At 47.7% G+C, this 17,397-nt stretch overlaps 1 protein-coding gene across 2 annotated transcripts in view; it reads right to left on the reverse strand.

The window, feature by feature from the left end:
* PUF60 (poly(U) binding splicing factor 60) overlaps positions 1-17,397 on the reverse strand; it is a 269,830-nt gene that overhangs the window by 142,924 nt on the left and 109,509 nt on the right. The window contains exons 7-8 of one of the 2 annotated variants that reach the window (XM_069220966.1): positions 4,097-4,310; positions 2,773-2,802 (exon numbers count right to left, since the gene is read on the reverse strand). In XM_069220966.1, coding sequence (XP_069077067.1) covers positions 2,773-2,802; positions 4,097-4,310 — 244 coding nt within the window. The remainder of the gene's footprint in view (positions 1-2,772; positions 2,803-4,096; positions 4,311-17,397) is intronic. The other variant, XM_069220967.1, reaches the window with a different exon arrangement.

The following is a 17,397-nucleotide window of genomic DNA, read 5'->3' on the forward strand; positions in this document are numbered from 1 at the left end:
TGAACAAGAAATCATCCTCGACCTGTTCTGAGTGGAGGCTTACGTTATGAAATTGTGCTGCTCTAGCCACCACCTGAGAGTACGCGGTGCTGTCTTCTGGTGGAGATGGCTTTGTAGGGTATGCCTCCGGGCTGTTATCTGACACTGGGGCGTCGTATAGGTCCCATGCGTCCTGATCTTGGTCACCCTGGCTCATGGTGGTGTGAGCTGGGGAGTGAGATGGAGTTTGTGCTGGTGAAACGTTAATCACGGGCGGAGGAGAGGGTGGTGGCGTAACTCTTTTCACCACTTTTGGTTGTGGTGCTTGTTCCGTTTGGAACTCCAACCTTCTCTTTCTCCTAATGGGGGGAAGGGTGCTTATTTTTCCTGTCCCCTGCTGAATGAAGATACGCTTTTGCGTATGGTCCACATCAGTTGCTTGCAGCTCTTCCTCAAACCTATGCTTTTGCATTTGGGAGGTTAGCGAGTGCTCTTCTGTATAAGAGCCTGAAGCTGGGTCGCTTGCAGTTTGTTTCGGCGTCGAAACTTTGTCTGCGTGTTTTTTCGGCTCCGAGCTGACTTTTTTCCTTTTCGGGGCCGAAACCTCTCGGCGTCGATCTGTTTCGGTGCTGCTGTCTCGGCGTCGAGCCGTGTCCACACCGGCATCTCGGTGTCGAGGCTTGTCTCCAGCACTTTCTCGGTCCCGAGAAGGCTGCGTGCCGGTGTCTCGACCGGAGTCGGACGATCTCGGCACTGTTTGGGCCTTTTTCGGTGCCGACGGTCGGTCACCGAATTTATGGGTCGAGCCATGGCCTGGTGGCAGTGGCGTCCCCTGAGCCTTGTAAATGTTTCTTTGTGTGGTTTTCGACGTCTTACTCACGGTTTGTGTGTCGTCGAATCCTTCGGAGTCTGAGTCTTGGATCGAGAAGGTACCTTCTTCTTCCTGTTCCTCGAACTCCCGTTGGGCTGTCGGTGCGGACGCCATTTGAAGTCTTCTGGCTCGACGGTCTCGGAGTGTTTTTCGGGACCGGAACGCACGACAGGCCTCGCAGGTGTCTTCGCTGTGCTCAGGTGACAGGCACAGGTTGCAGACCAAGTGTTGGTCTGTGTAAGGGTACTTATTGTGGCATTTGGGGCAGAAACGGAACGGGGTCCGTTCCATCGGCGTTCAGCACGCGGTCGGGCCGACCAGGCCCCGACGGAGGATCGAAAAACTACCCCGAAGGGCACCGGAGCTCTTCGATCTTCGATGCGGTGTGGAATGTAAGTACGTCGATCCCGAACGCAACAATACCGACGAAAATCTTCCGAAATTAGCTAATTTTCCGTTCCGAAACTCGGAGCGACAGGAACACGTCCGAACCCGATGGCGGAAAAAAAACAATCGAAGATGGGAGTCGACGCCCATGCGCAATGGAGACAAAAGGAGGAGTCACTCGGTCCCGTGACTCGAAAGACTTCTTCGAAGAAAAACAACTTGTAACACTCCGGCCCAACACCAGATGGCGAGCTATTGCAGAACATGCGTATCTACAGCGACAGATGCCATCGAACTTAAGTTTCCCATCAATGGAGGATGGGTTAAAGCAATTATAGTAGACAGAACTAGAGATAACTGAAAAAATAAATACTCTATACCTTCAAGACTACACCAAACACTGGACGGCCCAAGAAACATCCTGAGCAGAACATGTCTGGCATCTTTCGAAAGCAGGTTAATGCAGGCAAACTTTCCAATGCCTTATTCTAGAGTTTTTCTAGCCTACAAATAGAAGGAATACTGACTCACCATTCTGATGCCACTCAAACTTATAATCTTTACACGTTATTTGCTGTAATAACTGCCAACTAAGCAGGAAGAAGATAAGCAAAGCCTAATTATTCAGCCAAAGGGACAAATGGTTTCCCCATCACTCTTACAGGCCTGCCATTTAAAAATCACTTTAAAGAATGTCAATGGCAGGCACGTGGGTGAGGTCACAAAACTATGGAATGAGATCGGAGGGCCTGACAGCACTTACTCCTAGCTAGATTCACTCCTGCAGATACCAAAGAACTGAAGACAGAAGTCACAGATCATTATGCAATGACAACATGCAGATCTTTGCATTTGGTTGTACTTGCTCAGACTACAAGACTCGCTTCAAGCAGCTGATGTTAATCTAATGAAGGGAACTTCAGATCTGGTGCACATTACTTACAAGCCTTTTTGCTCACAGAGCTACAGCGTGGACTAGTAACACGCTAAAATATGCTCCACATAAAGTGAGGAACAGACGTGTTAAACAAAACAAGCATAGCAAAGATAAAGGCTAAAGTAAACAAAAAATGCAGCAAAGATATAGAACCACATGTTCAAGGAGCAAAGATTGCAGGTCATTACTACTTAACAAAGACCATACAGAAAGATCAGAGGATGTAGTGTTTGAGGAGGAAATTAAACACTAGTATGAAGAGTCATAATGTAAGAGCAATCATCCACTATTGTTTCCTTAAAATGTTAGGAATTTTCCAGGTCCTCAACATGGCTTCCAGGTACCTCAATATGAAGGAAATGGATGACCTGCAGTGACCAATCTGCTGTCTGTCAACTTAGGTCCCAACGGCACATCGCAGCATAACCTGTGGGACCATCTGCTTGCACCCTGTGGGAAACCAGTGACTGTTCCACCACCTTACCTGGACAGGGTGGTGAACACCAAGTCAGAACCTCAGTCTGAGGGACCTAAAGTGGAGACAGAAAGGCAGTCACAAGAGAGCAAAGACAGAATACATTCCGAGTAATAAACATACCAGGGTATTCCAGTCTTTCAGGCTTGAAATCTGAAAGACAAGAGAGAAACGTAAAATTCTATACAGGGATATAATGGAACATGAGAACACAGTCCAACACAGCTGGACATCGCTCACCAAGGCTCCAACTGCCTTCAAGCAATTGCCTTGGGCAGGAAAACTGAGTGAAGCAGTAATGTCTTTAGTTCCACTGGATTTGAGGAGACAACTATAAGATTGTCTGCAAGAACACCTAGTTAAACGTGAGAAATAATGACTGGAATAGTGGAGTGACAGAAGAAAAATGTAAGTTTAAAACATTTTCCAAATAACACCCGCATTTTCCTGTGACCTTGTGGCACCATGAAACAAAGTATTATTTAACAGAGCTGTAACAAGCTGTCCACTCCAAGGGCAATGCTTTATCAGCGATTTTGGGGACTCCAGCTAATATTAAATAAGTGGCCTATAAAAGCTGCAGCCAAATAATGTTGATCTTACTCTAGCTAACAAGTATGTATGCTGTTCAGATGCAATTATCCTGATAACAAGAACCGTGCCGTGTGTCTTCCTAAGCAATCAACAAGCAGTAACAAAACAGAGAATCAGCTTGAGAAACACACTTTTTCTACACGCACCAACTTAGGGCACAACACCTACATTAATATGTCCCTTGCCACGTTCTTAATGGATTATGTATCCCTGCCAGAACTTTGGGTGTCCAGGCTTCATCGGTGTCGCCTCAATGGCCTATGACCCCTCTTCAAGCCGGAAGGCACACTACGGCCAGTGACTCTGGTCCCAATGCAAATCTTTCCTGTGTAACTTAAAATACGTTTATGTAACTAACCGTTGTGATACGTTGTTGCAAAGGTGCAGTGGTGTTCTTGACATGCTACTGCGTGAATAAAGGAATTTGGGAACTAAGACCTGCTGATGAACTGTCCACTGCAGCCACACCAATGTGATCAAAGGAGGGCCACACTTTCTGCACCCTATGAAACTAGAAAGCTTCACTTTCGCAGTACTACCCAACGGGCCCAACTCTAACCCCACCGCAAAAACAAAAAAAAGTTGGCCATGAGCAAACCTCCAAAGACACCTTGCAGTGTATTAACAAACTGAAATAAAGGTCCTACAGAGCCACATCTTAATCAGGTCACCATTACATTCCCCTTCAGCTCTTCTCCAGCAACGGCATCGAAGATCCACGAGGCAGGTGTTACAGGAAAACCCCGAACAATGCACTGAGCTAGAACATTTACACAGAGCATATCATTTCATCCCCTCTACTCTATAAGAATGCAGAAAACAATTTTACATACAATTCAAATATTTGGCTCACCAATGAAACCGTAGCCCTTGTGTTTCCCTGTAGTGGGGTCTCTTGCCAACATACAAGATTTAATTTTTCCAAATGCCTCAAAGACACTCTTGATGTCATCATCTGACAGGTCCTGATGCACTGATGCGACATAGATCCTGTTGAAAGAGCGTGCCTCTTCTGCAAGTTGGTCAATTATTGGTTGCGCTTGCCCTATGTTACTGGGCCTACCGACCTGTAAAGAATTGAAAAAAATAAAAATCATACATCAGCAAGTACAAAGTTACAACTTCAAGTCTCCTGCTCTCCGGAGAGGCTAACCTATAATGCATGGCGCTCTTGACAAACCATGCTGCTATGATTCTCCCTGCCTCCATTTGGGATTCATTTGTAGGTTTTTCCAAACAGTGCAACTCCATCAATAGAGATATTCTAAATGCACCTTTTCTGTGGTCTAAATTCTGACGAGGGTAATGTGGGAATTCATCTGAACTTTCCACCCAATCTAAATAGGACTCAACACTCTTGCTGGCTTCCAGTACATGACCCAAGCTTTGTTTCAGAAGGGGCTCATCTATGCATTTATACCTTCCCATCGGCTCATCATTCTATGCCAATGGAGCCACAGCATGAGTTTAAGATACTGGATACTTGCAGTCTAAATTACAAAATATTCATGGATGCGTTCTCATATTTACTCAAATGCTGAGGTCCCAGTTTTGATTTATTTTCAATGGTCTGTTTAACTCCTCTGAATAATGCATTATTGTAAGGAAATGCCTCCTTGGCATGGTTGCCCCCTGACTTTTTGCCTTTGCTGATGCTATGTTTACAATTGAAAGTGTGCTGAGGCCTGCTAACCAGGCCCCAGCACCAGTGTTCTTTCCCTAACCTGTACTTTTGTATCCACCATTGGCAGACCCTGGCATCCAGATAAGTCCCTTGTAACTGGTACTTCTAGTACCGAGGGCCCTGATGCCAAGGAAGGTCTCTAAGGGCTGCAGCATGTCTTATGCCACCCTGGAGACCTCTCACTCAGCACAGACACACTGCTTGCCAGCTTGTGTGTGCTAGTGAGAACAAAACGAGCAAGTCGACATGGCACTCCCCTCAGGGTGCCATGCCAGCCTCTCACTGCCTATGCAAGTATAGGTAAGACACCCCTCTAGCAGGCCTTACAGCCCTAAGGCAGGGTGCACTATACCATAGGTGAGGGTACCAGTGCATGAGCATGGTACCCCTACAGTGTCTAAACAAAACCTTAGACATTGTAAGTGCAGGGTAGCCATAAGAGTATATGGTCTGGGAGTTTGTCAAACACGAACTCCACAGCACCATAATGGCTACACTGAAAACTGGGAAGTTTGGTATCAAACTTCTCAGCACAATAAATGCACACTGATGCCAGTGTACATTTTATTGCAAAATACACCCCAGAGGGCACCTTAGAGGTGCCCCCTGAAACTTAACCGACTGTCTGTGTAGGCTGACTAGTTCCAGCAGCCTGCCACACTAGAGACATGTTGCTGGCCCCATGGGGAGAGTGCCTTTGTCACTCTGAGGCCAGTAACAAAGCCTGCACTGGGTGGAGATGCTAACACCTCCCCCAGGCAGGAGCTGTAACACCTGGCGGTGAGCCTCAAAGGCTCACCCCTTTGTCACAGCCCAGCAGGGCACTCCAGCTTAGTGGAGTTGCCCGCCCCCTCCGGCCACGGCCCCCACTTTTGGCGGCAAGGCTGGAGGGAACAAAGAAAGCAACAAGGAGGAGTCACTGGCCAGTCAGGACAGTCCCTAAGGTGTCCTGAGCTGAGGTGACTAACTTTTAGAAATCCCCCATCTTGCAGATGGAGGATTCCCCCAATAGGGTTAGGATTGTGACCCCCTCCCCTTGGGAGGAGGCACAAAGAGGGTGTACCCACCCTCAGGGCTAGTAGCCATTGGCTACTAACCCCCCAGACCTAAACACGCCCTTAAATTTAGTATTTAAGGGCTACCCTGAACCCTAGAAAATTAGATTCCTGCAACAACAAGAAGAAGGACTGCCTAGCTGAAAACCCCTGCAGAGGAAGACCAGAAGACAACAACTGCCTTGGCTCCAGAAACTCACCGGCCTGTCTCCTGCCTTCCAAAGAACTCTGCTCCAGCGATGCCTTCCAAAGGGACCAGCGACCTCTGAATCCTCTGAGGACTGCCCTGCTTCGACGACGACAAGAAACTCCCGAGGACAGCGTGTAAGGAAATGCCTCCTTGGCATGGTTGCCCCCTGACTTTTTGCCTTTGCTGATGCTATGTTTACAATTGAAAGTGTGCTGAGGCCTGCTAACCAGGCCCCAGCACCAGTGTTCTTTCCCTAACCTGTACTCTTGTATCCACAATTGGCAGACCCTGGCATCCAGATAAGTCCCTTGTAACTGGTACTTCTAGTACCAAGGGCCCTGATGCCAAGGAAGGTCTCTAAGGGATGCAGCATGTCTTATGCCACCCTGGAGACCTCTCACTCAGCACAGACACACTGCTTGCCAGCTTGTGTGTGCTAGTGAGGACAAAACGAGTAAGTCGACATGGCACTCCCCTCAGGGTGCCATGCCAGCCTCTCACTGCCTGTGCAGTATAGGTAAGACACCCCTCTAGCAGGCCTTACAGCCCTAAGGCAGGGTGCACTATACCATAGGTGAGGGTACCAGTGCATGAGCATGGTACCCCTACAGTGTCTAAACAAAACCTTAGACATTGTAAGTGCAGGGTAGCCATAAGAGTATATGGTCTGGGAGTCTGTCAAACACGAACTCCACAGCACCATAATGGCTACACTGAAAACTGGGAAGTTTGGTATCAAACTTCTCAGCACAATAAATGCACACTGATGCCAGTGTACATTTTATTGTAAAATACACCACAGAGGGCACCTTAGAGGTGCCCCCTGAACCTTAACCGACTATCTGTGTAGGCTGACTAGGTTTAGCAGCCTGCCACAAACCGAGACATGTTGCTGGCCCCATGGGGAGAGTGCCTTTGTCACTCTGAGGCCAGTAACAAAGCCTGCCCTGGGTGGAGATGCTAACACCTCTCCCAGGCAGGAATTGTCACACCTGGCGGTGAGCCTCAAAGGCTCACCTCCTTTGTGCCAACCCAGCAGGACACTCCAGCTAGTGGAGTTGCCCGCCCCCTCCGGCCAGGCCCCACTTTTGGCGGCAAGGCCGGAGAAAATAATGAGAATAACAAGGAGGAGTCACTGGCCAGTCAGGACAGCCCCTAAGGTGTCCTGAGCTGAGGTGACTCTAACTTTTAGAAATCCTCCATCTTGCAGATGGAGGATTCCCCCAATAGGGTTAGGATTGTGACCCCCTCCCCTTGGGAGGAGGCACAAAGAGGGTGTACCCACCCTCAGGGCTAGTGGCCATTGGCTACTAACCCCCCAGACCTAAACACGCCCTTAAATTTAGTATTTAAGGGCTACCCTGAACCCTAGAAAATTAGATTCCTGCAACAACAAGAAGAAGGACTGCCTAGCTGAAAACCCCTGCAGCGGAAGACCAGAAGACGACAACTGCCTTGGCTCCAGAAACTCACCGGCCTGTCTCCTGCCTTCCAAAGATCCTGCTCCAGCGACGCCTTCCAAAGGGACCAGCGACCTCGACATCCTCTGAGGACTGCCCCTGCTTCGAAAAGACAAGAAACTCCCGAGGACAGCGGACCTGCTCCAAGAAAAGCTGCAACTTTGTTTCCAGCAGCCCCAAAGAACCCTGCAAACTCCCCGCAAGAAGCGTGAGACTTGCAACACTGCACCCGGCGACCCCGACTCGGCTGGTGGAGATCCTACACCTCCGGAGGGACCCCAGGACTACTCTGATACTGTGAGTACCAAAACCTGTCCCCCCTGAGCCCCCACAGCGCCGCCTGCAGAGGGAATCCCGAGGCTTCCCCTGACCGCGACTCTTTGAATCCAAAGTCCCGACGCCTGGGAGAGACCCTGCACCCGCAGCCCCCAGGACCTGAAGGACCGGACTTTCACTGGAGAAGTGACCCCCAGGAGTCCCTCTCCCTTGCCCAAGTGGAGGTTTCCCCGAGGAACCCCCCCCTTGCCTGCCTGCAGCGCTGAAGAGATCCCGAGATCTCTCATAGACTAACATTGCGAACCCGACGCTGGTTTCTACACTGCACCCGGCCGCCCCCGCGCTGCTGAGGGTGAAATTTCTGTGTGGGCTTGTGTCCCCCCCGGTGCCCTACAAAACCCCCCTGGTCTGCCCTCCGAAGACGCGGGTACTTACCTGCAAGCAGACCGGAACCGGGGCACCCCCTTCTCTCCATTCTAGCCTATGTGTTTTGGGCACCACTTTGAACTCTGCACCTGACCGGCCCTGAGCTGCTGGTGTGGTGACTTTGGGGTTGCTCTGAACCCCCAACGGTGGGCTACCTTGGACCAAGAACTGAACCCTGTAAGTGTCGTACTTACCTGGTAAAACTAACAAAAACTTACCTCCCCCAGGAACTGTGAAAATTGCACTAAGTGTCCACTTTTAAAGTAGCTATTTGTCAATAACTTGAAAAGTGTACATGCAATTTTGATGATTTGAAGTTCCTAAAGTACTTACCTGCAATACCTTTCGAATGAGATATTACATGTAGAATTTGAACCTGTGGTTCTTAAAATAAACTAAGAAAAGATATTTTTCTATATAAAAACCTATTGGCTGGATTTGTCTCTGAGTGTGTGTACCTCATTTATTGTCTATGTGTATGTACAACAAATGCTTAACACTACTCCTTGGATAAGCCTACTGCTCGACCACACTACCACAAAATAGAGCATTAGTATTATCTATTTTTACCACTATTTTACCTCTAAGGGGAACCCTTGGACTCTGTGCATGCTATTCCTTACTTTGAAATAGCACATACAGAGCCAACTTCCTACACAGCGGACCTGCTCCAAAAAGACTGCAACTTTGTTTCAAGAAGCAGCTTTAAAGAACCCTGCAACTCCCCGCAAGAAGCGTGAGACTTGCAACACTGCACCCCGACTCGGCTGGTGGAGAACCAACACCTCAGGGAGGACCCCCGGACTACTCTACGACTGAGTACCAAAACCTGTCCCCCCTGAGCCCCCACAGCGCCGCCTGCAGAGGGAATCCCGAGGCTTCCCCTGACCGCGACTCTCTGAAACCTAAGTCCCGACGCCTGGAAAAGACCCTGCACCCGCAGCCCCCAGGACCTGAAGGACCGGACTTACACTGCAGAAGTGACCCCCAGGAGTCCCTCTCCCTTGCCCAAGTGGAGGTTTCCCCGAGGAAGCCCCCCCTTGCCTGCCTGCAGCGCTGAAGAGATCCCTTGATCTCTCATTGACTAACATTGCGAACCCGACGCTTGTTCTAACACTGCACCCGGCCGCCCCCGCGCCGCTGAGGGTGAAATTTCTGTGTGGGCTTGTGTCCCCCCCCGGTGCCCTACAAAACCCCCCTGGTCTGCCCTCCGAAGACGCGGGTACTTACCTGCAAGCAGACCGGAACCGGGGCACCCCCTTCTCTCCATTATAGCCTATCCGTTTTGGGCACCACTTTGAACTCTGCACCTGACCGGCCCTGAGCTGCTGGTGTGGTAACTTTGGGTTTGCTCTGAACCCCCAACGGTGGGCTACCTTGGACCAAGAACTGAACCCTGTAAGTGTCTTACTTACCTGGTAAAACTAACAAAAACTTACCTCCCCCCAGGAACTGTGAAAATTGCACTGTGTCCACTTTTGAAATAGCTATTTGTGAATAACTTGAAAAGTATACATGCAATTGAAATGATTCAAAGTTCCTAATGTACTTACCTGCAATACCTTTCAAACAAGATATTACATGTTAAATTTGAACCTGTGGTTCTTAAAATAAAGAAGATATTTTTCTATAACAAAACCTATTGGCTGGATTTGTCTCTGAGTGTGTGTACCTCATTTATTGCCTATGTGTATGTACAACAAATGCTTAACACTACTCCTTGGATAAGCCTACTGCTCGACCACACTACCACAAAATAGATGTAGGAAGTTGGCTCTGTATGTGCTATTTCAAAGTAAGGAATAGCATGCACAGAGTCCAAGGGTTCCCCTTAGAGGTAAAATAGTGGTAAAAAGAGATAATACTAATGCTCTATTTTGTGGTAGTGTGGTCGAGCAATAGGCTTATCCAAGGAGTAGTGTTAAGCATTTGTTGTACATACACATAGACAATAAATGAGGTACACACACTCAGAGACAAATCCAGCCAATAGGTTTTTGTATAGAAAAATCTCTTTTCTTAGTTTATTTTAAGAACCACAGGTTCAAATTCTACATGTAATATCTCATTCGAAAGGTATTGCAGGTAAGTACTTTAGGAACTTTAAATCATAAAAATTGCATGTATACTTTTCAAGTTATTGACAAATAGCTGTTTTAAAAGTGGACACTTAGTGCAATTTTCACAGTTCCTAGGGGAGGTAAGTATTTGTTAGGTTAACCAGGTAAGTAGGACACTTACAGGGCTTAGTTCTTGGTCCAAAGTAGCCCACCGTTGGGAGTTCAGAGCAACCCCAAAGTTACCACACCAGCAGCTCAGGGCCGGTCAGGTGCAGAGTTCAAAGTGGTGCCCAAAACACATAGGCTTCAATGGAGAAGGGGGTGCCCCGGTTCCAGTCTGCCAGCAGGTAAGTACCCGCGTCTTCGGAGGGCAGACCAGGGGGGTTTTGTAGGGCACCGGGGGGGACACAAGCCCACACAGGAATTTCACCCTCAGCGGCGCGGGGGCAGCCGGGTGCAGTGTTAGAACAAGCGTTGGGTTTGTAGTGTTAGTCTATGGGAGATCTAGGGATCTCTTCAGCGCTGCAGGCAGGCAAGGGGGGGGTTCCTCGGGGAAACCTCCACTTGGGCAAGGGAGAGGGACTCCTGGGGGTCACTTCTCCAGTGAAAGTCCGGTCCTTCAGGTCCTGGGGGCTGCGGGTGCAGGGTCTCTCCCAGGCGTCGGGTTTTGGATTCAAGGAGTCGCGGTCAGGGGAAGCCTCGGGATTCCCTCTGCAGGCGGCGCTGTGGGGGCTCAGGGGGGACAGGTTTTGGTACGCACAGTCGTAGAGTAGTCCGGGGGTCCTCCCTGAGGTGTTGGTTCTCCACCAGCCGAGTCGGGGTCGCCGGGTGCAGTGTTGCAAGTCTCACGCTTCTTGCGGGGAGCTTGCAGGGTTCTTTCAAGGCTGCTGGAAACAAAGTTGCAGCCTTTCTTGGAGCAGGTCCGCTGTCCTCGGGAGTTTCTTGTCTTTTCGAAGCAGGGGCAGTCCTCAGAGGATGTCGAGGTCGCTGGTCCCTTTGGAAGGCGTCGCTGGAGCAGGATCTTTGGAAGGCAGGAGACAGGCCGGTGAGTTTCTGGAGCCACGGCAGTTGTCGTCTTCTGGTCTTCCTCTGCAGGGGTTTTCAGCTAGGCAGTCCTTCTTGTAGTTGCAGGAATCTAATTTTCTAGGGTTCAGGGTAGCCCTTAAATACTAAATTTAAGGGCGTGTTTAGGTCTGGGGGGGTTAGTAGCCAATGGCTACTAGCCCTGAGGGTGGGTACACCCTCTTTGTGCCTCCTCCCAAGGGGAGGGGGTCACAATCCTAACCCTATTGGGGGAATCCTCCATCTGCAAGATGGAGGATTTCTAAAAGTTAGAGTCACTTCAGCTCAGGACACCTTAGGGGCTGTCCTGACTGGCCAGTGACTCCTCCTTGTTGCTTTCTTTGTTCCCTCCAGCCTTGCCGCCAAAAGTGGGAGCCGTGGCCGGAGGGGGCGGGCAACTCCACTAAGCTGGAGTGCCCTGCTGGGCTGTGACAAAGGGGTGAGCCTTTGAGGCTCACCGCCAGGTGTCACAGCTCCTGCCTGGGGGAGGTGTTAGCATCTCCACCCAGTGCAGGCTTTGTTACTGGCCTCAGAGTGACAAAGGCACTCTCCCCATGGGGCCAGCAACATGTCTCTAGTGTGGCAGGCTGCTGGAACTAGTCAGCCTACACAGACAGTCGGTTAAGTTTCAGGGGGCACCTCTAAGGTGCCCTCTGGGGTGTATTTTGCAATAAAATGTACACTGGCATCAGTGTGCATTTATTGTGCTGAGAAGTTTGATACCAAACTTCCCAGTTTTCAGTGTAGCCATTATGGTGCTGTGGAGTTCGTGTTTGACAAACTCCCAGACCATATACTCTTATGGCTACCCTGCACTTACAATGTCTAAGGTTTTGTTTAGACACTGTAGGGGTACCATGCTCATGCACTGGTACCCTCACCTATGGTATAGTGCACCCTGCCTTAGAGCTGTAAGGCCTGCTAGAGGGGTGACTGACCTATACTTGCATAGGCAGTGAGAGGCTGGCATGGCACCCTGAGGGGAGTGCCATGTCGACTTACTCGTTTTGTTCTCACTAGCACACACAAGCTGGCAAGCAGTGTGTCTGTGCTGAGTGAGAGGTCTCCAGGGTGGCATAAGACATGCTGCAGCCCTTAGAGACCTTCCTTGGCATCAGGGCCCTTGGTACTAGAAGTACCAGTTACAAGGGACTTATCTGGATGCCAGGGTCTGCCAATTGTGGATACAATGGTACATTTTAGGTGAAAGAACACTGGTGCTGGGGCCTGGTTAGCAGGGTCCCAGCACACTTCTCAGTCAAGTCAGCATCAGTATCAGGCAAAAAGTGGGGGGTAACTGCAACAGGGAGCCATTTCTTTACAATAGAGCATTAGTATTATCTCTTTTTACCACTATTTTACCTCTAAGGGGAACCCTTGGACTCTGTGCATGCTATTCCTTACTTTGAAATAGCACATACAGAGCCAACTTCCTACAATTAATATATAGCGCAGTGAGCAAAACAATCTGTACAGCTCATGCTGACACAGGCAATCAAATAAAGCATATCATCATATATAGGTGATAAAGCATAATCCTAGACCTCTAACCTTCCTTTGAATATGAACATTTTCTGCAGCTTTCTGCGGCGATATGTTCAAACTTTCTAGGAGTGACAGTGTCTTGTGAAGAATGTGCTTTATGGTTATCTTTGCCAGGATCTGTCTCCTCCAGATCCCACACTATTGCCAGTATTTCATGGGTGTCTCCTTATCTATCTAAGTGCCCTCCTGGGAGTCTTAGGGGCTTCTCTGATGTCCTGGTTATAGGCAGGGCAGGTCTTGGGTTCAGATGTTTATCTGCAGCTACACATGCCACCGAACGGAAAATGTCACTTACCCAGTGTACATCTGTTCGTGGCATTAGTCGCTGCAGATTCACATGCTGTGCATAGTCCGCCGTCTGGTGTTGGGCTCGGAGTGTTACAAGTTGTTTTTCTTCGTAGAAGTCTTTGAGTCACGAGACCGAGGGACTCCTCCCACTTCGGTTCCATTGCGCATGGGCGTCGACTCCATCTTAGATTGTTTTCCCCGCAGAGGGTGAGGTAGGAGTTGTGTATGCTAATAATAGTGCCCATGCAATGGAATAAATACGTATGTACAAAATGAAGGTTTAATGTAATATATTTACAAATGTACAAATGTTCAAGATCTACTTCTAAACGGCTACAGGCTCCCGGGGAGGAGGGTGGGCGCATGTGAATCTGCAGCGACTAATGCCACGAACAGATGTACACTGGGTAAGTGACATTTTCCGTTCGGTGGCATGTGTATCTGCAGATACACATGCTGTGCATAGACTAGTAAGCAGTTATCTCCCCAAAAGCGATGGTTCAGCCTGTAGGAGTGGAAGTAGTTTGAAATAAAGTTCTTAGTACGGCTTGACCTACTGTGGCCTGTTGTGCAGATAACACATCTACACAGTAGTGTTTAGTAAATGTATGAGGCGTAGACCATGTTGCTGCCTTACATATTTCGTTCATTGGAATATTTCCTAGAAAGGCCATAGTAGCACCTTTCTTTCTGGTTGAGTGTGCCTTTGGTGTAATAGGCAGTTCTCTCTTTGCTTTAAGATAGCAGGTTTGGATGCACCTTACTATCCATCTGGCAATACCTTGTTTTGAAATTGGATTTCCTGTATGAGGTTTTTGGAAGGCAATAAAATAGTTGTTTTGTCTTCCTAATTTCTTTTGTCCTGTCAATGTAGTACATTAGCGCTCTCTTGATGTCTAATGTATGTAGTGCTCTTTCAGCTATTGAATCTGGCTGTGGGAAGAACACTGGTAATTCCACTGTTTGGTTTAAGTGGAACGGTGAGATAACCTTTGGTAAGAATTTTGGATTTGTTCTTAGAACGACCTTATTTTTTTGTATTTGAATAAATGGTTCTTGTATGGTAAACGCCTGTATTTCACTTACTCTTCTTAGAGATGTAATGGCAATGAGAAATGCAACTTTCCACGTTAAGTATTGCATTTCACAAGAATGCATGGGTTCGAAAGGTGGACCCATGAGCCTTGTTAAGACAATGTTGAGGTTCCATGAAGGAACAGGTGGTGTCCTTGGTGGTATACTTCTCTTTAGGCCCTCCATAATGCTTTAATGACAGGTATTCTAAATAGGGAAGTTGAATGAGTAATCTGCAGGTAAGCAGATATTGCTGCGAGATGTATTTTTATGGGAGAGAAAGCTAGATTTGATTTTTGTAAATGTAGTAAATATCCTACTACATCTTTCGGAGATGCATGCAATGGTTGAATTTGATTATTATGACAGTAACAAACAAATCTTTTCCATTTACTTGCATAGCAGTGTCTAGTGGAAGGTTTTCTAGCTTGTTTAATGACCTCCATACACTCTTGAGTGAGGCCTAAGTATCCAAATTCTAGGATTTCAGAAGCCAAATTGCTAGATTCAGCGATGCAGGGTTTGGATGCCTGATCTGTTGTTTGTGTTGTGTTAACAGATCTGGCCTGTTGGGTAGTTTGACATGAGGTACTACTGACAGGTCTAGTAGTGTCGTATACCAAGATTGTCTTGCCCATGTTGGTGCTATTAGTATGAGTTTGAGTTTGATTTGACTCAATCTGTTTACTAGATATGGAAGGAGAGGGAGAGGGGGAAAAGCGTACGCAAATATCCCTGACCAATTCATCCATAGAGCATTGCCTTGGGATTGCCGGTGTGGGTACCTGGATGCGAAGTTTTGGCATTTTGCGTTTTCTTTTGTTGCAAATAGATCTATTTGAGGTGTTCCCCAAATTTGGAAGTAAGTGTTCAGGATTTGGGGGTGAATTTCCCATTCGTGGACCTGTTGGTGATCCCGAGAGAGATTGTCTGCTAGCTGGTTCTGGATCCCTGGAATAAACTGTGCTATTAGGCAAATGTGGTTGTGAATTGCCCAGTGCCATATTTTTTGTGTTAGGAGACACAACTGTGTTGAATGTGTCCCCCCCGTTTGTTTAATACATTGTCGTCATGTTGTCTGTTTTGACAAGAATGTATTTGTGGGTTATCATGGGTTGGCATGCGTTCAACGCTAGAAATACTGCTAACAGTTCTAGGTGATTGATATGAAACTCTTTGATGTACATCCCATTGTCCTTGGATGCTGTGTTGATTGAGGTGTGCTCCCCACCCTGTCATGGAAGCATCTGTTGTTATCACGTATTGTGGCACTGGGTCTTGGAAAGGCCGCCCTTTGTTTAAATTTGTACTGTTCCACCATAGAAGCGAGATGTATGTTTGGCGGTCTACCAACACCAGATCTAGAAGTTGACCCTGTGCATGTGACCATTGTGATGCTAGGCACTGTTGCAAGGGCCGCATGTGCAATCTTGCGTTTGGGACAATGGCTATGCATGAGGACATCATGCCTAGGAGTTTTAATACCATCTTTGCATGTATCTTTTGTGTTGGATACATGGCTTGTATCACCTTGTGAAAAGTTTGAACCCTTTGTGGACTTGGAGTGGCTATCCCTTCTGTTGTGTTGATTGTCGCTCCTAAGTATTGCTGTGTTTGACACGGCAAAAGGTGTTACTTTGCATAGTTGATGGATAAACCCAGCTTGTAAAGGGTTTGTATAACATAATCTGTGTGGTGTGAACACTTTGTTAGCTAGTTGGTCTTGATTAACCAATCGTCTAGGTACGGGAACACGTGTATTTGCTGCCTCCTGATATGTGCAGCTACTACTGCTAGACATTTTGTAAAGACTCTTGGCGCTGTTGTTATTCCGAATGGCAACACTTTGAATTGGTAATGTATTCCTTTGAATACGAACCTTAGGTATTTCCTGTGCGAGGGATGTATCGTTGTCATGTAGTCTTGCTGTTTCAGCAGTGGTATTACGTCTTTTAACGTGACCATGTGAAAGTGGTCTGATTTGATGTAGGTGTTTAGTGTTCTGAGATCTAATATTGGTCTCAGACTTTTGTCTTTTTTTTGGTATTAGAAAGTACAGTGAGTAAACGCCTGTGTTCTTTTGTGGATTTGGTACCAATTCTATTGCGTCTTTTTGCAGTAATGCTTGAACTTCTAGCCCTAGAAGGTCTATATGCTGTTTTGACATATTGTGTGTTTTCGGTGGGACGTTTGGAGGGATTTGGAGAAATTCTATGCAATAACTGTAGGAAGTTGGCTCTGTATGTGCTATTTCAAAGTAAGGAATAGCATGCACAGAGTCCAAGGGTTCCCCTTAGAGGTAAAATAGTGGTAAAAATAGATAATACTAATGCTCTATTTTGTGGTAGTGTGGTCGAGCAGTAGGCTTATCCAAGGAGTAGTGTTAAGCATTTGTTGTACATACACATAGACAATAAATGAGGTACACACACTCAGAGACAAATCCAGCCAATAGGTTTTGTTATAGAAAAATATCTTTTCTTAGTTTATTTTAAGAACCACAGGTTCAAATTTAACATGTAATATCTTGTTTGAAAGGTATTGCAGGTAAGTACATTAGGAACTTTGAATCATTTCAATTGCATGTATACTTTTCAAGTTATTCACACATAGCTACTTTAAAAGTGGACACAGTGCAATTTTCACAGTTCCTGGGGGAGGTAAGTTTTTGTTAGTTTTACCAGGTAAGTAAGACACTTACAGGGTTCAGTTCTTTGTCCAAGGTAGCCCACCGTTGGGGGTTCAGAGCAACCCCAAAGTCACCACACCAGCAGCTCAGGGCCGGTCAGGTGCAGAGTTCAAAGTGGTGCCCAAAACGCATAGGCTGCAATGGAGAGAAGGGGGTGCCCCGGTTCCAGTCTGCCAGCAGGTAAGTACCCGCGTCTTCGGAGGGCAGACCGGGGGGTTTTGTAGGGCACCGGGGGGGACACAAGCCCACACAGAAATTTCACCCTCAGCGGCGCGGGGGCGGCCGGGTGCAGTGTTAGAACAAGCGTCGGGTTTGAAATGGAAGTCAATGAGAGATCAAGGGATA

This window comes from Pleurodeles waltl, chromosome 2_2, assembly GCF_031143425.1.
Source record: "Pleurodeles waltl isolate 20211129_DDA chromosome 2_2, aPleWal1.hap1.20221129, whole genome shotgun sequence".
NCBI lineage: Eukaryota > Metazoa > Chordata > Amphibia > Caudata > Salamandridae > Pleurodeles > Pleurodeles waltl.